Below are 21679 nucleotides of genomic sequence, written 5' to 3'. Positions count from 1 at the left end.
GAATCTAGGCGAGAATCGGTGGTGTTTAGAATAGGACAGTTGCGATAGGGGACAGGAGGTGGGGGCAGATCCTAGGGAGATTCTGAAGGCAGAGCTGGTGAGGATGTGCTGAGGTGTCTGATGGAGAAATTTTGAGAGACACATTTGGTCGGCCCTCTAGACGTGTAGCCTGAGAGACTGGGAGGATGGAGGCTCCTGTGAGATGGTGAAGGCTGTGGAAGGAGCAGGGTGGGGTAGGTGAGGAGCTGAGATTTGGGCTGAGACATGTGCTAGATGTTCAGGTGGAGGTGTCGTGGAAGCAGCCGGCTGTGTGAGCTTGGAGACCAGGGCCAGGGAGCAGCTGGCGGGGGCGTCAGCTGGTGACTGGCGTTGGAAGGCAGAAACCTGGCCAAACTCTTCTGGCAGTGCACAGAGGGAAGGTAGCCCCAGTGTTTAAAGGTGGGCAATAAGAACGGAGGGGCCTCCAGAGCAGTGGGAAGAAAGCCAGTGAGCACAGGGGCCTAGACACCCAGTAGGAAAGGGTCTTGAGGGGATGGAGTGGAAGAGTGCATCAGATGCTCATGGCAGATCAAGGAGAACCTCCCAACGGGGCTGTTGTCAGTGACCTTGACAAGGGCAGCTTTGGTGGAAGCAAGCGTCTGCTTGGAATGGGTTCAAGAAAGAGTGAGAAGAAATGAACCAAGAACTGGTGGCGGCAGACAACACTCCACAGGTGTTTTGCTGTAGGGGAGCAGAGGAAATGGGGCAGTAAGTGAAGGGGTGGCCCAGGGGAGTGAGTGTTGCTGATGGGAGATCCCCAGTGCTTTGGCTGTGTGAGGGGAAAAGGTGGGGTGGAGGGGAGGAGGCAGGCCACGGATGAGGATACTAAAGCGCAGAGACACTCGGCAGCTTATCCAGCCAGGCACACCCACGTGTACAGATGCACAGACACACACACCCATCCAGACAGACATACACATACCCAGACACCAGATCCACCCACAGGCACACAGACGCAGGATTTGAATTCTGACGGTCCCTTGCATCAGCTGCTCTCCTCTACTACTGTTGTAATGGTGCTCTTTTGGAGAATGTTACTCTTTCGGGTGCAGTCCAGGTAGGCCTTCTTATGACACGTTGGGTCTTTACACCCAGAGACTCCCAGTACTCAGCAAGAAAGGATGTGACCACCAGCTCCCCGTCCTGGGCAGAAGGGGTGGTCAGTGCGTGGCCAGATATTTCTGCCTGTTCACTAATTCTTAAGGCTGCATGCTTCAAATGGTTTTATCACTATGCATTGTGATTTATTATGCAATGATCTCTTATTAGCATGGTGTTTATAGTCTTTTTCTTTTTAAATGGCAGTTATAGATTTTTGTTTGACTAGAACTTTGGTCTGTGATGAAGATACAAATTATCAGAGTCTGCGATTGAGTTGGGCCTCTAAAACCAGCTGTAATCAGAGAAAAGGTAAGACATTTGTGTTAAAGCACAGTAATGAGTCAGTGGTGATACAGCGGCACATTCAGGTGCTTTTTTTTTTTTTTTTTTTTTTCCTGAGATGGAGTCTCACTCTGTCGCCCAGGCTGGAGTGCAGTGGCGCGATCTCGACTCACTGCAAGCTCTGCCTCCTGGTTCTCGCCATTCTCCTGCCTTAGCCTCCTGAGTAGCTGGGACTACAGGCACCTGCCACCATGCCCGGCTAATTTTTTTGTATTTTTTAGTAGAGACAGGGTTTCACCGTGTTAGCCAGAATGGTCTTGATTTACTGACCTCGTGATCCGCCCGCCTCGGCCTCCCAAAGTGCTGGGATTACAGGGGTGAGCCACCGTGCCCGGCCACTCAGATGCTTTTCTAAAAAATTCATTTTTTGCACTTTTTACTCAGATATTTCCTTTCTTGGAACCAGTTTTAAGTTTTTAGCAATGGCTTCTCATATTGTCAGAGTGTCCATTTAAATCCATGCTTCTCCTCTCTTCTAATGTATGAGGTCTTTGTACAAACTGGATAAACCCCATCATCCTGACACTATGTTTTTTCCCTAAAGTGAAATTAAAAAATTACTGGTGAAGAACTATGGAAACCAAGTGGATCACTTCAGTAATTTTTGATCATCTGATTTCTGTTTCACTTTGATCTTCTAGGGTTAATTTTCCTAAAGTGGTTCCACAGAGAGTTCCGGATTTGCTGCATCAGCCACACGTATCACTGGGCAGAGATGAGGGTGTAAGGTCACTTTTGGGGTCTTGGGATGCTTCGACCACAGTGGAGGTGTATTCATGACATACCTGGGACAGGTTGTTAAGATCACCTGTGGCAAGAACTGATTTCGCAGAACAACGTTCTCAGTGCAGACTGAGAAGTGGCTTATTTTTTTATTTTTAGAGAACCTTTTGAGAAGGGTAGATAAAAGACCATTTCAAGAATACTAAAATACTAAATACACCCCTCAAATAATAAAGGCAACATTGATTTAATATTTACCGTACGCTAGACATTCTTCTAAGTATTTATTAACTCATTTAATCTTCCTAGCAACCCTGTGAGGTAAGTACATACATAGTGTGTTAATTAAGATTCCCATTTCTTAGTGAAGCAGCTGAGAGGCACGGATAGTAACTTGCTCAAGATTATAGTAGGAAGTGGTGGGAATGAGGTTTGAACCCAGAAATCTGACTTTGGTCTACATTCTTAACCTTTTTGTTGTATCACCTCTCCTGAAATGACTTGCCTAGAGAGGGGTTAAGAGAATGACTAAGCAGCCATTAAAATAGGGTCGCAGAGGCCAGGCGCGGTGGCTCACACCTGCAATCCCAGCACTTTGGGAGGCCGAGGCAGGTAGATTGCCTGAGCTTAGGAGTTCCAGACCAGTCTGGACAACATGGCAAAACTCTGTGTCTACCAAAAACACAAAAAATTAGCTGGGCGTGGTGGCGCATACCTGTGGTCCCAGCTACTCGGGAGGATGAAGTGGGAGGATCACTTGAGCCTGGGAGGTGGAGGTTGAAGTGAGCCAAGATCACACACACTGCACCCCAGCCTGGGTGACAGAGTGAGAGCCCTGTCTCAAAAAAAAAAAAAAAAAGGTCACAGAGGTTCTCATCGCTTTGGAAAAACCTTATGTATTATTATAAAGTTAAGAGAAAAAAGGTTATTAAACTGTAATCACCTCATTATGTTTAACCTCCTTCCCCCTCAAACTTCCCAAAAAACTATGCTTAAAAAATGACTAGAAATAGCTGGGTGCGGTGGCTTGTGCCTGTAATCCCAGCACTTTGGGAGGCTGAGGCTGGTGGATCATTTGAGGTCAGGAGTTTGAGACCAGTCTGGCCAACATGGTGAAACCCTGTCTCTATTACAAATACAATAATTAGCTGAGTGTGGTGGCACACACCTGTAATCCCAACTACTTGGGAGGCTGAGGTATGAGAATTGCTTGAACCTGGGAGGTGGAGGGTGCAGTGAGCCTAGATCACGCCACTGCACTCCAGCCTGGGCAACAGAGCAAGACTCTGTCTCAAAACAAAAAACCCTTAACAAAAAATGACTAGAAATAAATATACAAAAATGTTAAAAGTGATTATCTTTGGGTCAGTCTTGGGATTATAGGAGTTTTGTGTACCTTTTTGTATATTCAAAATTTTTATAATTAGATATTTATTATAAAATTTCTTCCTTTACAGGATATTGCAAAAATAGTACATAGAATCCTTTGAATCCTTCTCTTACCCTCTCCTGGAGTGGGACATTTGTATACATACAGTCAACCAGGAAATTGACATAGTGTAACACTGTTAGACCATACACCTTTTTTCACAGTTTTCCTTATACCTTGTGTATGGTTCTCTGCAGTTTGATCCTGTGTGTAAGTTTGTGTAACCACTACTGTGATCAGAACACACAACCGTCCTGTCCCACTGCTATGCAGGAGTGGCCCTGTGCTGCCCCTTTGCAGCCATACCTGCCCCTAATACTCTGCCTGCCAACTGGTGACCCATCTTCATCTCTGCAGCTTTGTCGTTTCCAGGATGTTGGATAAATGGAATCACACAGTATGTGACCTTTTGAAATTGTCTTTTTCCAAGACTTACCATAGTGTTCTTAGGAGCCATCTAAGCCCATACAAGCTGCATGCATGTATCAGTGGCTCATTCCTTTATATTACTAAGTAGTATTCCACTGAACATTTACCTGTTTAAGGACATTTGAGGTTTTTCCAATTCTTGTCGTGTGAATAAAACAGCTGTGAATATTCACGTACAGGTTTTTGTGTGGCCATAAGTTTTCATTTCTCTGGTATAAAAACCCAAGAATATAATTACTGGGTCATGTGGTAAATCTATATTTAGTTTCTTTTGTTTTGTTTTGAGATGGAGTCTCACTCTGTCGCAGGGCTGGAGTGCAGTGGCGTAATCTCAGCTCACTGCAACCTTCACCTTCCAGGTTCAAGCAATTCTCCTGCCTCAGCCTCCCTAGTAGCTGGGACTACAGGCGTGCCCCACCACGCCCAGCTAATTTTTGTATTTTTAGTAGAGACTGGGTTTCACCATGTTGGCCAGGCTGGTCTCTAACTCTTGACCTCGTGATCCTCCTGTCTCAGCCTCCCAAAGTGCTGAGATTACAGGCATGAGCCACTGTGCCCAGCCTATGTTTAGTTTTATAAGGCACTACTCTTTCCATGGTGGCTGTGTCATTTTACATTCCATGAGCAATGTGTGAGATCTTTTTTTTCCATATTCTTGCCAGCACCATTGTTAAAAGAAAAATTTTGGCCAGACACGGTGGCTCATGCCTGTAATAATCCCAGCACTTTGGGAGGGTGAGATGGGCAGATTGCATGAGCCCAGGAGTTTGAGATCAGCTTGGACAACATGGCAAAACCCTATCTCTATAAAAAATACAAAAATTAGTCAACCATGATGGCATGTGCCTGTACTCCCAGCTACTCAGTAGGGTAAGGTGGGAGGATGGATTGAGCCTGGGAGATCGATGCAGTTGAGCCATGATTGCGCCACTGCACTCCAGCCTGTGTGGCAGTGAGATGCTGTTCTGAAAAAAAAAAAAAAATTTAGACAAATTAAACTTAACAGAGTTTTAAAGAACATTTTGCAAATGGGTCTGCCTCTGACCTGGAAGAGGTTTAGAGAGACTGTGGTGCTGTTGCATGGTCAAGGAAGATTTATGAACAGAAAAAGGAAAGTGACGTGTAGAGAACAGAAGTGAATTACAGAAATGGCCAGACTGACTACAGCTGGGCGTTGGTCATCTTTGAATGTGGTTTGAGCAGTTGGTTGCCTTTGATTGGCTGAAACCCGGTGATTGGCATAAGAGTGGGTTATAGTCTGTTTGCATATGTAGTTAGGTTATAGTTTACTATGTGCAGAGAGACTTTTAGGCTGAACTTAAAATATGTAAGGAGGCATCTTTAGGCTAAACTTTTTTCTTTCTTCTTCTTTTTTTTTTTTTTTTTTTTTTTTTTTTTTGAGACGGAGTCTTGCTCTGTTGCCAGGCTGGAGTGTAGTGGCACGATCTTGGCTTACTGCAAGCTCTGCCTCCCGGGTTCATGCCATTCTCCTGCCTCAGCCTCCCGAGTAACTGAGACTTCAGGCGCCCGCCACCATGCCTGGCTAATTTTTTGTATTTTTACTAGAGATGGGGTTTCACTGTGTTAGCCAGGATGGTCTCGATCTCCTGACCTCGTGATCTGCCCGCCTCGGCCTCCCAAAGTGCTGGGATTACAGGTGTGAGCCACCGCGCCTGGCCAGCATCCATCTGCTTTTGAAAATTTTGGTTTGATTATTTTGCATTTAGTCTGAGTGACTTTATTTTGGATTAGCCTGGTCTGTTGGAGCCTAGTGTATGAGTTTAGTCCAAAACAATAGTCTCTCATCATTTTGTTTAACAATTTCCTCCTTTTGGTCAGGTTTTGACTTAGGTGAAAGTGTGACCAAAACTTAGGGCTTTAGTGTCACTCTCAGTTATTGTCATTTTGGGTTTTTAGTCTTGGCATGTTATTTATGGGCTATGGTTTTTTCATGATGACACTTTTTTTTTGAGCTTTTGTTGTTTTAAGTGAAGAAGAGACTGACATTTTTATGTATTCATTTTTGAGACAGGGTCTTGCTCTGTCAGTCAGGCTGGAGTACAGTGGCATGATCATGGCTCACTGCAGCTTCAACCTCCCAAGCTCAAGCAATCCTCCCACCTCAGCCTCCCGAGTGGCTGAGACTACAGATGTGTGCCACCACACCCAGCTAATTTTTTATTTTTTTGTGGAGACAGGGATCTCACTGTGTTGCCCCCCAGGCTGGATCTCACTATGCTGCCCAGGCTAGTTCTAACTTATGTTGCCCAGGCTGGATCTCACTATGTTGCCCAGGCTGAACTCAAGTGATCCTCCTACCTCAGCCTCCCAAAGTGCTGGGATTACAGTTACGAGACACCATACTCAGCCAACATTTTGTAGATGGCTGTATGTAAACATTGAAAACTTTTGAGAGAATACAGTGTACCAGGGAGACTACTATTATGACTATTAGGAGGATAATACCAAAAGTTTGGAATATGTTCTTTAGCCAGGGTTTCCATGAACCATACCAATGAAAATCAAATAGATCAAAGAATGAGTCAGATAAAGAGGCTTGCTTTTAAACAAGCAGTCCATTTACCTTCTGTTTTTTATCTTTATCTTGAGTCGTTTTTTTTTTTTTTTGAGATGGAGATTTGCTCTTGTTGCCCAGGCTGGAGTGCAGTGGCACGATCTTGGCTCACTGCAATCTCTGACTCCCGGGTTCAAGTGACTCTCCTGCCTCAGCCTCCTGAGTAGCTGGGATTACAGGCGCACGCCACCATGCCCGGCTAATTTTTTGTATTTTTAGTAGAGATGGGGTTTCACTATGTTGGCCAGGCTAGTCTCGAACTCCTGACCTCAGGCGATCCACCCGCCTCAGCCTCCCAAAGTGCTGGGATTATAGGCATGAGCCACCGCGCCTGGCCTAACTGATGCTTTATAATGCCTGATGTATTTATCTATGTATAATAAGTAGTGTCAGCAACTTTTTTTCCCCCAATCTAGCCAGTAAGTAATCTAGAGAAATTTTATTACCTAGCACAACTTTAGCAAGAGAATTTAAAGAAGTCTGTTGTGTAATCATAGGCTTTGTAGTAGAATCTATTCTAGAGCCTCTTAGGAGTGATGCATTTTTAGTTATTGTCTTATTTACTCTAAACCGTGGGAAAAGAGACCTAACAAATGATGTCTATCTAGAAGGGTAAAGGCCTCTTGGCAATGTTTTCTTTAACCTATGATGTAGGTCAAGAGGGATGAACCAATGGTTTGTTTCTGATTATGGATTAACAAAGGTACTATTAAAATTTTTTATATCTACCCTTTGTCTTTTGTTTATTAAGGCATAAGATAGTCCATGGGTAGGGTTGGCTGTAAAATCTTTTACCAATAAAAGTATACCCCATGAGTGTATATAATAACCTCTTTTTTTAGGGAAGTTACTGTATGCATTATTGTTTATAGAGGCAGAAGCAAGGGGAAGAATAAGAGGTTGGAGTGTCACGATAGAGAAGTCTTAATTTGTGATCTTGGGAAAGCTGCTCACATCTGGGATGTTGTCTGCTTTTGGGGAGAAGCTTTTTTGGTCAGCTTTACCTTGAGGTTTCTAATGGGTGTATAGTTTTTAAGAGTCTGGAGGGGCTCTTTTAATTTGTGAGGTTATGCACTTAAGCTTTGAGATCCCACAGTTTTGTAATGTGGGTGGCAAGGACAGTCTTTTTCTGATGATGTTTTTAGAAGAGTCAATCTCTGGGTTTTAGATCGTGAAGTATTTGATTGTCCTTAGTTGGTGGACCATGAAAAGCTTTTTTTTACCTGGTGAAAATATATTTTGGTATAATGCATTAAAGTCTTGTGGCATTTAGTTATACTCGAGTTTAGTAGCAGAAGATACATGAGACTCTATTATCAGGTACATAGAGGCCTTTTAGTGACTATTTTACAAGGGATTACCTTCTGTTTTTTACTGAAGTGGATTTGATTGTTTTCAATCTGTAATTCCTTTGACTATGACGATCTAGTTAGTTTTTTCTAATGCTATTGTATCTGTAATACTTTATTTAACTGTTTTATAACTTGTCTAGTGAAACAAGCACTTCTGTCACTGGAGATTTTTTTATGAATGACCCATGAGAGAACACATTTTCTAGTAACCTATTTGGAATAATTTCAGTGGACTTTGGATAATAGGGGTGGTGATCCCTAGTTTTTGGCATCTGGCCCTGAGGTGATTAAGGCAGAGGAATATTGCCTCCTGGGTGCACCGGTCCATACAGAGGATGGAGGATGTATGGCTGTGGTTGGTTAGTTTTACATATCAAAGACTTGTTCCTGGCTGGGCCCTTTGCTCTAAGAATTGGCTAGTCTTGGGAGGGGCAGTCTCACCCCAGCCAGAAAGGTTTTTAAAAATACCAAAGCATCATGCTATACAGAAAATAAAAAGTATTTAGAATATAAATTGCATTTGCATTTTTGTAAAGAAAATCACTTGCATGTGCTTGCTCTTGCTGTTTCTGGGTTCTTGGTTCTGTCCCATTGCTCTTTCTCTTTCCCTCCACCGGCACTGTACTGCCTTGATTACTGTAGAAGAAGTTGTTATATCAAACAGAGTGATTCTTCGTACTTTATTCTTCATTTTCAAAATGGTTTTCAATATTCGAAGTCCTTGGCCTTGCCAGGGAGATTTCAGAATAAGCTTGTTTATAGATACCAAAGAAGTTTCGTGCTTTTGATAGGAATTATGTTAAACCCATAGATGAATATGTGGAAAATTGACATAGTGACTATGTTGAATCTTCCAATCTCTGAGTACTATATGTGTTTCTGTTTATTTAGCCATCTTTGGTTTCTTTCATCGGCAGTGTGTAATTTTCAGTGTATAGATCCTGTATGTGCTGTGTTAAATTTTTGCCTCAGTATTTCATTTGACTTAGAGTGATTGTAAATGACATTGTGTTTCAATTTCGGTTTCCATATGTTCATTACTAGTATCTGGACATGTGATTGATTTTTGTGTGTTGATCTTGTATCCTGCGTCTTTGCTGAATTCACTTATTAGTTCTCGGAAGGCTTTTTTTGGGTGTTTGTTTTTGTAATGTCTTGGGATTTTCTTAAATCATCCTGTCATTTGCAAATAAGGTGGGTGGTGGTGGAGGAAGAAGCCCAGATTCTCCACAGTCTCCTGGCAGTGAGGAGGATGCCTGGGAAGGCAGACAGGGCAGCAGGGGACAGGATCCAGATCCCCGTAGGTGGGGAAGGAATGGTTTTTGGGTTGCCTCATTTCTTTTAAAGCTGCATTTTAAGACTCCCTCCTACCCCTCCCTCCACTCGCTCTCCTTGGACAATTTTATTACGTGTTAGGATAAAAGAGTTGCTACTTCATAGGTGATAGAGTCACAAGAGAGTAACAGTTTATGTCATGGTCTCCGTGGGCCAGCCTTGGTTCTGAGCCTTCTGCTTGTTCCTCACTCGGTCACGTAATGTGGTGTGGCTGACAGCTGGGAGGGTGCTTTGCAGTGGGGCGAGGATGGGTGGGTAGCAGAAGCCATTGGAAGCACAAGCTGTTGAGACAGCCTCCTTGATGGCATCGTAGGGCCTGTCGCTAACCTCGTGACTTTCTATTATGAACTGTGCATTTTCCAGAAGGGTGTACTTGGTTTCTGTCGCATATTGGGCCAAGGTTGTCTTCTTCAGAAATATGCATTAGATTTGATAATATTGGTCACTGAGTAGAAGTCAGCATTTAGTCTTGTTCTAATTTATTCTAACTTTTTAGGATAGTCATTCTTATTTAGAATAACATTTAAAATAAGAATAACTTATTAAGAATACACTAACATATTCTAAAGGTGTTACTGACATGGTCTAGTAGAAGACACTTAAGGCTTTGCTTAATTAATATTTAATGACTGTTTAAAAATACATCTTCATGCTGATGTTAAAGTAATTAATGCCAAACGCTGTTTGCACATCTTTCCTTTGAAGGCCGTGCTGGACGAGTGTCTAGAGGGTACTGTTACCGGCTGGTACACAAGGATTTCTGGGACAACTCCATCCCTGATCATGTTGTTCCTGAGATGTTGGTAATTCACTTTGGTCATTGTCAAAATTATTTATTTATTTATTTATTTATGAGACGGAGTCTTGCACTGTTGCCTGGGCTGGAGTGCAATGGCATGATCTTGGCTCACTGCAACCTCCGCCTCCCGGGTTCACACGATTCTCTTGCCTCAGCCTCCCAAGTAGCTGGGATTACAGGCGCACACAGCACCACGCCCAGCTGATTTTTTGTATTTTTAGTAGAGACGGGATTTCACTATGTTGGCCAGACTGATCTCGAACTCCTGACTTCGTGATCCGCCCGCCTGCCTTGGCCTCCCAAAGTGTCAAAGTTGATAGTTTTACCAAACAGTCTAAGTAATATAATTTCTAGTGTCATCTAATTTTGGTTCCAGAAAAATCCTTGTCTTGCCACATTCCCCCTCACTCACAATCCGGGCTCACTATTGATTGTGCATCAGGCTACTGTCTAGGGCGTTACCCACATTTCATAGTTTTAATGAGAGGATGTTTTCTGGTATCTGTGGGCTCTATAATAGGATTGTCTTTAAATGCTGCTGTTTTCTGTGTCCCTTTATAATGAGTAATTGTGGGATCAGCTTTTTTCCTTCCTCTTTTTCTGTGTCTCTCCCCTTCTTTTGTCCTCCTTCTCTTTTTTTTTCTTTCCCTCTCCTTGCTTTCTTGCTCTCCCACTTTTCAGCCCCTCTTTTCCTTCTCTTTTTGCTTCCTTCTTTCTCTCCCCATCTTTGTCTTTTTCTGTCTCTCTCTCCTGTTCTTTCTCCTTCTCTCTCCCCTCTCTTCTCTCCCTCCCTCAATCCTCTCCATTTTTTCTTCTCCTCTCCTTCTCTCCTCCTCTTTCCCTCTGAAGCACTGGTTATGTGAATCGGCTAACTGATTTAGTTATGTTATTATTTCTAATCTCAGGCTTGGTTCTTTTCAGCGTTGTCCATTAGGAAGCACAATCTTGAAAGCGAAATTACTCGATATGGGTGAGCCGAGAGCTCTGCTGGCCACTGCCCTTTCCCCGCCTGGTCTGAGTGACATTGAGCGCACCATCCTTCTACTAAAGGAGGTAGGACTGCCTGATGGTTAGTACTGTTGGCATCTATAGAGCTCTGTTCTACTGCAGCTCCCTCAGTCTCTGCCTCACTTTCCCACTAACTCTGTTCCTCAGCCTCCTTCTGGCTTTCTTCGTCCATTCCTGGAAACCCTGCTCTTCCTACTCGGGATTCTTTGACTGCACACCTGACTCATACTCTGCCCTTTGAACTTGTAACCAAGGCCTTGGTACAAGCTGTATCCTAGTGTACATATTGTGCTGGGGCTCTGGACGTTCTGCTTCTGACCTTTGAAGTGGAGGATGCCTCTGGTGTTTTACCTTCTCTATTGTGATTGATTGATTAACTGGGTCTTGCTTTGTTGCCTAGGCTGGAGGGCAGTGATGCAATTATGGCTTACTGCAACCTCAAACTCTGGGCTCAAGTGACCCTCCCACTATGGCCTCCCAAGTAGCTGAGACTGAGGTGTGAGCCACCACACTTGACTTCCTTTAATAAAAAAATTTGATAACTCCTTGGGTTTCTATGAACAACACTGTGTCAAGTTAAGGAAGTTTTTCCCCATACATAGTTCAGTAAGGTTTTGTCGACAGTGGCAGCTGGGAGATCCTTCACTTAGTACTGTGCATGCTGTATTTGTTCAAGAGTGAGGTGAGTAGACTTTTGTGAAAGTCCTTTAGTGTTACCTCCTAGGATCATACTTTAAAAAAAAATAGTAAAATGTGTTCTAAGTTTCAAGGGAAAATTTAAAAAGTTTCTTTTGGTAGCATATCAGCCTTTCATAAATTGACTTAGGGTCTTATTCACCAAAATGTGGTCTTTGTTTCCTGTTTTGGACTCTCCACCTTAAGGGGAAAAAGTATGAGTAAGTCAGTGCTTGCTAATAACACTAATTTTATTGTATGAAGGTTGGAGCACTTGCAGTGAGTGGGCAGAGAGAAGATGAAAACCCCCATGATGGTGAATTGACCTTCTTAGGAAGAGTTTTAGCCCAACTTCCTGTAAATCAGCAACTTGGTAAACTCATAGTCCTTGGACATGTATTTGGATGTCTAGATGAATGTCTTATTATAGGTAAGTGTGAGAACAAATACATGCTAATGGGAAGTTTATATAACACCACTCTCACAATCTTACATTCTTCTTGTTTATTTTTTATGGTTAGCGGCAGCTCTTTCTTTGAAGAATTTTTTTGCAATGCCTTTCCGGCAGCATCTCGATGGATATAGGTACTGAACGTTCATATTTTAAAGTGTCACTGTATTTTAATGGTATTGAATGACACCGTTATCTGTTTGTAGGAACAAAGTGAATTTCTCTGGCAGTAGCAAGAGTGACTGCATTGCACTTGTTGAGGCATTTAAAGTAAGTTTTCTGTTGTGTAAACCATGAAAGCAGCTACCACAGATTGTTAGTACATTTTCATACCACAAACGTATGAGGTAGAGAGAGACAATGTTTTATCTTGTGAAAGTATTATCGGGGTTATTGGTGTCCAATGTTAAATTAACTGTGCTGGAAGAAGTAGGTGAGATGGAAATCCAATTTTATGAAATTGATTGAAAAAAATTAAATTTGTACATTTTTCTGTTGTAAATTTTCAACATACAGTTGAAAAGTTGAGATTGGACTTAAAAAAATTCAGTGAGCCAACACATTATTTTGAAACTTTGGATCATTTATTTTCAGACATGGAAGGCTTGCAGACAGAGAGGGGAGCTGCGATACCCAAAGGTTGGTGAGCCCTTTCCAGCTGCTTTCTAGATGGCTGGGAGTGATGAGAGAAGGACTCTGTCTTGGCACAGTCATGGCATGTGAATCATGATGTGCCGCCTGCAGCTGGAGTCGAGGTCACTGTAGACAGTGCTCGCACGACTGTCCCAAGAGTGGCAGGCCATAATCTCTGCAGACTGGTCCTTTTGCTTCCATCGCTTCTCAGGAGGCCGCTTGCTCTCAGTCCTATGTTGGAGCTGTGCTGCTTGTTTCACAGCCCCACATTGTACTGAGCTTGCCGTGATGTCTGTAGCCTCTTTGGCTGTGAGTATTTCATAGCTGTGGGTGCTGGCTTGGACATGTCAGTTCAAAATTGAAAGCCATGTGGCTGCTGTTTCTGTTTTCAGCTCTTTTAGATAATGGGCTTAAAAGAAATGTAATCTGTTACCCTCCATTTTATTCTTTTTTTTTTTTGTCAGGCTTTGTTCTTCTTCTAAACTTATTTGGTTCAACAGACTGTTTACAGGTCTGCTGTTTCTGTGTTGAGATTTGCTGTGCCTAGATAGATCTCTACTAATAACGTATATGAGTTAGCTGTTTAAAGTCTTTTAAAGACTCAGCTGTATTATTTTTCTTGTTGGTATATAATTTGTCAGACATCTTTTTTCAAGATAATCAAGTTATGTCTACCTTTAATTTTTGAGACAGGCGAACTCAGAAGAGTTTCTGTATCATGTTTATGGTTGAGTATTATGCTCTCTGGCTTCAATGTAAAATTGGATGTACCTGGAGAGGGAGTGCCACGGTCAACTTGAGTACATGTTTAATAGCTCAGTAATTTACATTAATTATTAAATTTTTGGATGAAACGTATTAAACTAGCTAAATTCAGCTCTAATTTATTACCTTAATATTGAGTATTCTGCTTTTATATATTTAAAGGATGAACTTAATTGGGGACGGTTAAATTACATTCAAATCAAGAGAATTAGAGAGGTAAGTTAAATTTTTTGACCAAATGGATGCAAATAAAGTTGACTTATAAAGTATTTATGAAGTAACAACAGTACATGGGTAGTAATGAGTATTTCAAGAAGTGTATTTCCTGCCTGTTTTCAACTTTAGTAGGAGTGTCTCTTTCACCTTTCAGTAGAACTACTTAGGTTTCTAATAAATACTCCTTTTCAAGGTAAGGAATATTTTTTCCCTATACATAGTTTAATGAGGAATGGTTGTATAATCTTGTTGTATTGTCTTTTCAGTATCTGTCAGGATAAACAGATTGTGTGTGGTGCTCACACCTGTAGTCCCAGCTACTGGGGAGGCTGAGGTGAGAGGTTTGCATGAGCCTGGGAGGTAGAGGCTTCAGTGAGCCGTGATTGCACCAGTATACTCTAGCCTGGGTGACAGAGTGAGAGTCTGTCTTGAAAAAGAAAAAGATAAACATATGGTGTTTTAATTTTTAACCTACTAATACAATCTTGCATTGCTTAATGACAGGAATACATTCTGAGAAATGAGTAATTACATGGTTTTATCCTTGTGCAAACAGCATAGAACATACTTACACAGACCTAGATGGTGTGGCCCGCTACCTGGGCTGTATAGTGTAGCCTGTGGCTTCTAGGCTGCAAACCTGTACAGCATGTGACTGTATTGAACACTGTAGGCAATTACAACAAAATGGTAAGTATTTCTGTACCTAAACATAACTAAACGTAGAAAAGGTACAGTAAAAATATGGTTATAAAACAGGGTTTCCCAACACCTGGGCCATACTCTCCTTGTGAGAATATAACTAATGCCAGATCTGAGGTGGGACAGTTTCATCCTGAAACCATCCCCACCCTCTCCGGTCTGTGGAAAAATTGTCTTTCATGAAACTGGTTCCTGGTGCTAAAAAGGTTAGGGATCACTGGTATAAAAGATAAAAATGGCGTACCAATATAGGGAGCTTACTGTGAATGGAGCTTGCAGGACTGGAAGTGGCTCTGGGTGAGTCAGTGAGTCAGTGAGTGAGCTGTGAGGGAATGTGGAGGCCCAGGACATCACTGCACATGACTGTAGACTATAAACACTGCAGACTTGGGCTACACTAAGTTCATAAAATTTTTAAAAAAATTAATTGTGACTTAATATAACTTTTTTAACTTGATAAACTTTTTAATTTTTTAAAAACTTTTTGGCTCTTATAATAACACTTAGCTTAAAACACAAACACATTGTACAGCTATGTAAAAATATTTTCTTTATATCCTTATTCTATAAGTTTTTATCTATTTCCTTATTTATTTGGTTTTTGAGATAGGATCTCACTCTGTTGCCCAGGCTGGAGTGCAATGGCATGATCACAGCTCACAGAAGCCCTGACTTCCTGGGCTCAAGCAATTCTTCTGCTTCAGTCTCTGCAGTAGCTGGAACTACAGGCATATGTCACCACTCCTAATTTTTTTCTTTTTTTTTTTTTTGAGATGGAGTCTTGCCCTGTCACCCAGGGTGGAGTGCAATGACGCCGTCTCGGCTCACTGTAACCTCCGCCTCTTGGGTTCAAGCAATTCTCCTGCCTCAGCCTCCCAGTTAGCTGGGATTACAGGTGCGCATCACCACGCTCGGCTACTTTTTTGTATTTTTAGTAGAGACGGGGTTTCACCATGTTGGCCAAGCTGGTCTCAAACTCCTGACCTTGTGATCTGCCTGCCTTGGCCTCCCAAAGTGTTGGGATTACAGGTGTGCGCCACCGTGCCTGGCCTAATTTTTTTTTATTCTTTATTTTTTTTGTAGAGACAGAGTCTCACTTTGTAGCCCAGGCTGGTTTTATCTATTTTTAAAAATAATTTTTATTTGTTAAACTTTTTTGTTAAAAACTAAGACACACGTACACATTAGCCGAGGCATACACAGAATCGGGATCATCAGTATCACTGTCTTCTACCTCCACATCTTGTCCACTGGAAGGTCGTCGGGGCAGTAACACACGGCGCTGTCATCTCTTACACTGTAAGAATGCTTTCTCCTGGATACCTCCTGAAGGACCTGCCTGAGGCTGTTTTACAGTTAACTCTTTTGGTTTGTTTCCTTTTTTTTTTTGCTGCTGCTGCTGGTTTCAAGACATGTGAAGGTTTTTTTTTTTTTTTTTTTTTTTTTAAATAAATAGGAGTATATACTCTGAAATAGATGGTATAGTATGATAAATCCTTAAGCCAGTAACATAGTTATTTATTGTCGTTATCAAGTACAATTGTCCCTTGGTATATAAAGGAGGGTTGGTTTCAGGACCCCTGTATACCAAAATTCATGAATACTCATGTCTTGCAGTTGACCTTGTGGAACCCATGTACACGAATAGTCGGCCTTCCATATACTCGGGCTTGCATCCCTTGAATACTGCATTTTTGATCCACATTTGGTTAAGAAAAACCTGCATATAAGTGGGCCCTCACTGTTCAACCCCATGTGGTTCAGGGGTCAACTGAAATGTACTGTATGTATTGGATGTGCTAGACTTTCGTATGATTGGCAGCACGGTAGGTTTGTTTACACCAGCATCACCACAGACACATGAGTACACGTGGTGCACTACAATAGCTATGATGTGACCAGGCAACAGGAATTTTCTAGCTCTGTTACAGTCTGATGGGACCACAGTTCTATATGTGTCCATGGTTGACTGAGACACTGCTGTGTGGTGCATGACTTATACATGAATACATGATGGATTTCCCACTGTTGACCCAACCACGTGTTCTCAGAATAAACTCTGCTTGTTTGTAATCTTTTCTCCCAAAACATTGCTGGGTTCTGATTGCCAATATTTTCTCTAGAATTTTTGCCTCTGTATTTATAAGTGAAATTGGCCTTTGGTTTACGTGTGTGTGCATGTGTGCGCATGTGCGCACAACACTATCAGACGCTGGTGTCGATACCACCCTGGTAGGACAAACCTCTTTCTGTGTCCAGGAACCATTTTAATCAGTAGTTTAATAACTAGAAATGTATTTCCTGCGTATTTGATAGAACGCATTCAAAAACACCTTTGGGATTAGTGCCTTTTTGAGGGATCAGTTTAAAAAAATATTTTCAATATCCCTGGGAGTTATTGATCCATTCTGGGTTCTAATTCTTCTGGAGTCATTTTTGAGGAGTTACGTTTTTCATTCAGGTACCCATTTAATCCAGATCATGAAGTTTATTGATGTATAGTTACACGTAATCTTTGTTATTTCAAATTCATGTCAAATGGTAACACCTTTCTTGTTCTTATTATTGTGTATTTGTGTACTCTCATCGTTTCTTGATTATATTTGTATATTCAGGGAGTCCCTGAGACCATCCTCAGGTTCACTGATTGGCTAGAAGGACTCGCAGAAGTAGAAAAGCTGTTATGCTTATGCTTATGATTTATTTTAGCCAAAGGATATGGATTAAAGTCGGCAAAGGTTTAAAAAAAAAAAAAAAAAAAAAAAAAGGCCGTGGGAGGAGCCCTGGAGAGACCAGGTGCAGGCTACCAAGTGTTCTTTCCCAGTAGAGTCTTATGGACAGCGATTAATTCTCAGCCGCAGTGTGCAACGGCAGGCATGAAGTATTGCAACCAGGAAGCTCCCCTGAGCCTTGGTGTCCAGGGTTTTTATTGAGCATTGGTTATGTAGGCCTAGAGTACCCATGTGGCTGACCTTAGTTACTCAGTCTTCAGTCCCTCCAGAGGAAACTGTTACCCTACGGCCCAAGGCCCCACCATAAATCACATTCTAGCGTAAACTCTTTTGTGTGGCCCAAGGCCCCAGGTAAGCATAGATACTCTTATTAGGGATAGGAGTCCCTGGAGGCTTGGCAATGACCTTTCAGGAGCTGGGCCAGGGCCAAACCTTTCTCTGGAATGTGTGTGGTCTGGACAGCCAGGCCTGCTGGATTACTCCTTTACTGCACAGTCTGCAAGATTCCTTTGTGTTCCTGTCTTTTCAGAGAGCTTACTCTTAGTTTCATTTGTCGGTTTTCTTGTCTGTGTTTTTTGGGAGGGAAGGAATAGGTGGGGGATTCTAAATCATTGCTTTTTGGTTTTTTTCCATTAATTTAGTTATCCTGTGACTTTTAGTGTACTTGAGTCTTTCTGAAATTAATATTTAATAATAATAATAATATTTTCAGTCTTTCTAATTAAAAACATTTAAGGCTATGAATTTTATTATGAGCAGCTTTAGCCACATCCCACTGATTTTTGAGATTCCTGTATAATTTCTTTTAGTGTTGGTTTCCTCTCTGACTAAAGAGTTTATTTTTATTTTTTAGAGACAGGGTCTTTGTCTCCCAGACTGGAGTGCAGTGGCATGACCATAGCTCACTGCAACCTCAAACTCCTGGGCTCAAGCAATCCTTCTGCCTCAGCCTCCCAAAGCTCTGAGAGGTGTGAGCCACCATGTCCAGCCCTGAAATGTTTTTAAATATCATTTTTTTCTTGTTAATTTCTGATTTTATTGCTTTTAAGTATAGAAAGTGGCATAGTCGTGGTTTTTAATTCGTTCAGTTACATGTGATTACAGTCACATGAAAGAGTTCCATCCCTCAGGGGTACAGAGGTGAGCGTCTGAGTGTACTCTCCCTTGCTTCCCATGTCCCAGGCTTTTCCTTGCTCCACAGAGATAGTGGCTGCTAAGTTTTTCTGTCCTTTCAATTCTTTTTAGTTGTTATTTCCCCCAGTTATGTTCACACTTGTAACTGTGTTCTTTTTGTAATTGCGATAATTTTGTGGTGACTTAATTTATGGTCAGTTCGTAGGTATTTGGAATTGTGTATTTTCACATGTGTACATTAAAGTTTGACATTGTGTGTGGAACAGTTTTTATTACAACTGGATATTGATTTTATTTTCCTGTTTGGAGGGACTATTTGGCCATAGGTCATTTATTTTGTTTTTAATCACAAAAGCAGTACATGTTCATGGCAGAGGCTGGAACGTGTTTCGAGGCCCTAAAGCAAGGCTGTGGTCATGGCTCTCTGCTATTCTGATCTCTAGGTGGGCACAGTTATGCTTTTGCACTGGTTCCCATCAGGGGTGTGTGTTTATAAACAGATCATGGAGCATATATGATTTTGTATTCTGGTATTTTCTATAAGTGTTATACTGTTCATCTTTAACATTACTTATTAATTAATTTCTAATAAGATGAATCTTGCCAGGCACAGTGGCACATGCCTATATTGCCAGTTGTTTGGTAGGCTGAGGCAGGAGGATCACTTGAGCATAGGAGTTCTGGGCTGCAGCGCGCCATGCCGATTTGGTGTTGCATTAAACTCAACACCGATATGGTAACCTCTTGGGAGACAGGAACCACCATATTGCCTAAGGAGGGGTGAACCAGCCCAACTTGGAAAGGGAGCAGATCAGAACTCTTGTGTTGATCAGTGTGGGATTGTGCCTTTGAATAGCCACTGCAGTGTCTAGCCTGGGCAATATAGCAAGATCTCGTCTCTAAAAATAAATTTTAGGCCAGGCATGGTGGCTCATGCCTGTAATCCCAGCACTATGGGGGGCCGAGGTAGGCGGATCACGAGGTCAGGAGATTGAGACCATCCTGGCTAACACGGTGAAATCCTGTCTCTACTAAAAATACAAAAAAATTAGCTGGGCATGGTGGGGGCGCCTGTAGTCCCAGCTGCTCGGGAAGCTGAAGCAGGAGAATGGCATGAACCTGGGAGGCGGAGCTTGCAGTGAGCTGAGATTGCTCTCCAGCCTGGATGACAGAGTGAGACTCTGTCTCAAAATAATAATAATAAAAATTTTAAAAAGATTATTTCTTTTCCCTTCCCTTCCCTTCCCTTCCCTTCCTTTTTCCTTTTTCCTTTTTCCTTTTTCCTTTTTCCTTTCCTTTTTCCTTTCCTTTTTCCTTTCCCCTGCCCTTTCCCCTGCCCTTTCCCCTGCCCTTTCCTGCCCTTTCCTGCCCTTTCCTTTTTTTTGAGACAAAATCTTACTCTGCCACCCAGGCTGGAGTGCAGTAACACGATCTTGGCTCACTGCAACCTCTGCCTTCTAGTCTCAGGCGATCCTCCCATCTCAGCCTCCTGAGTAGCTGGGACTACAGGTGTGTGCCACCACGTGCAGCTAATTTTGTATTTTTTTTTGTAGAGACTGGGTTTTACCATGTTTCCCGGACTGGTTTTGAACTCTTGAGTTCAAGTGATCTCCCTGCCTTGGTCTCCCAAAGTGCTGGGATTAGAGGCATGAGTCACCGCACACAGCTAAAAGATGATTCTTAATTAGCTGCAGTGTTTCATTCTATAGATGTATTTATACTTTACCCATTGTGCACTTATTTTCTAGTGTTTTCAGTGCTCTGATAACATATGTACTTTTGAGACATCAGATTTCAATGTATTTTTCTTAGGTGGCTGAATTATACGAAGAATTGAAGACTAGAATCTCACAGTTCAACATGCATGTTGATTCTCGGCGACCTGTCATGGACCAAGAGTATATATATAAGCAGCGATTCATCCTACAGGTGTGCTGGAGTTTCCTGGATGGTTTTTTCCTGATTCTTTGTGCTTACAGGGTCTTGTGGTTGAGAAACCGCTTATTCCTGCTTTCTGATACAAACCAAATCTCAAAGGAGATTTTAGGTCCATAATGTTCACACTGTGTTTGGGAACCAGGAAACATTCTTGTCTTTCATAGTTTGCATTATTTGTTGAGTTGATGATTCATGTAGAGAGTATTTATTGTTTATTTTATTTATTAACATTTAATGGATTCAGACCCATTTCTAATTTCCAGGGGAGTGTTTCTTTAGAGTACCTGCGTTATCACTGCTTCAGGAGAGATCCTTTTGTTTTAACTTTTAAGAAAGTGATGCTCTTTATATTTTTCAGTGTATGTAGCTATTCCCTTACACTGAAAATATTATTTTAACTTGGAGCCATGGATTCGGATTACTAGTGGTTAGATGGAATGTGGCGAGCGGGAAGTGTGTCCTGGCCGGTGGAGACTGCCTCTGCTCTGCTGTAGGGTTTCCTGGAAGGGTTGGCTGATGCATACAGAATCGGGTTTGAGGTAGATGCCTGTAAACTGGGGGTGCTGAATATGTGCGAGTGTTTTCCTGGATGTAAAATTGCTCTAAGGCTGGGGGAGTCTTTGGTGGGTGTGTTTCAAACTGGTATATTTTTATTGAAGAAGGGACTCTTCGCAGAGTGCATTTTAGAGGTGAATAGTGGATGCCAGCCTGCTGCCCTAAATCTAAGTGTTCCAACTGGAGTTCTTTCTGAACATCTGAGAGTACCTCGCACATGTGTGTGGGGAGAAGTACCTCCCCACCTTGAGAGTACCTCCCCACGTGTGTGGGGAGAAGTGGAGAAAGTTGCCCAACCCTGGGGCTTTGTGTGTAGGAGGGTTTGTGTCCTTGTTCAGCTTGCCACTGTTTCCCAAGCCTCATTCTGAGAAGTACTTAAGCTCTTTTGAAGAAAGATGTTTCTGTTAGGTGAGAAAAGTGTCCCTTTTTTAGTGTTTCTGTTAGATGAAATAACCAGAATTGTGACTTTCCGCTTGGTTGGTGGAAGGTATAGTTTTCTGTACAAACGATAACTGTCTTTTACATTTGTAGATGTCATATCATGCTGGGTTGAGATTAGTATATTGGTGAGAATAACTGATAAAACAATGCTGTTACTTCATGAAAATAAACTTCTTTTCCAGGTTGTATTGGCAGGTGCTTTCTATCCAAATTACTTTACTTTCGGACAGCCTGATGAGGAGATGGCGGTGAGGGAGCTGGCTGGCAAGGACCCCAAGACAACTGTAGTGGTAGGTGCTGGGGGC

The 21679-nt window shown here is 42.2% G+C and overlaps 1 protein-coding gene across 4 annotated transcripts in view; it reads left to right on the top strand.

Annotated features, from left to right (window-relative positions):
• Positions 1 to 21679, top strand: part of LOC105489826 (tudor domain containing 9) — a 147507-nt gene that overhangs the window by 69819 nt on the left and 56009 nt on the right. For all 4 annotated transcript variants that reach the window (XM_071099493.1, XM_011754996.2, XM_011754999.3 and 1 more), the window contains 10 exons: positions 1345 to 1449; positions 10031 to 10128; positions 11046 to 11177; positions 12072 to 12237; positions 12329 to 12392; positions 12465 to 12528; positions 12853 to 12897; positions 13819 to 13872; positions 20253 to 20369; positions 21557 to 21664. In XM_071099493.1, the coding sequence (XP_070955594.1) occupies positions 1345 to 1449; positions 10031 to 10128; positions 11046 to 11177; positions 12072 to 12237; positions 12329 to 12392; positions 12465 to 12528; positions 12853 to 12897; positions 13819 to 13872; positions 20253 to 20369; positions 21557 to 21664 (953 nt within the window). The remainder of the gene's footprint in view (positions 1 to 1344; positions 1450 to 10030; positions 10129 to 11045; positions 11178 to 12071; positions 12238 to 12328; positions 12393 to 12464; positions 12529 to 12852; positions 12898 to 13818; positions 13873 to 20252; positions 20370 to 21556; positions 21665 to 21679) is intronic.

This window comes from Macaca nemestrina, chromosome 7 (assembly GCF_043159975.1).
Source record: "Macaca nemestrina isolate mMacNem1 chromosome 7, mMacNem.hap1, whole genome shotgun sequence".
NCBI lineage: Eukaryota > Metazoa > Chordata > Mammalia > Primates > Cercopithecidae > Macaca > Macaca nemestrina.
Note: the sequence above shows the minus strand (reverse complement) of the source record. Positions and strands in the feature narration are given on the sequence as shown.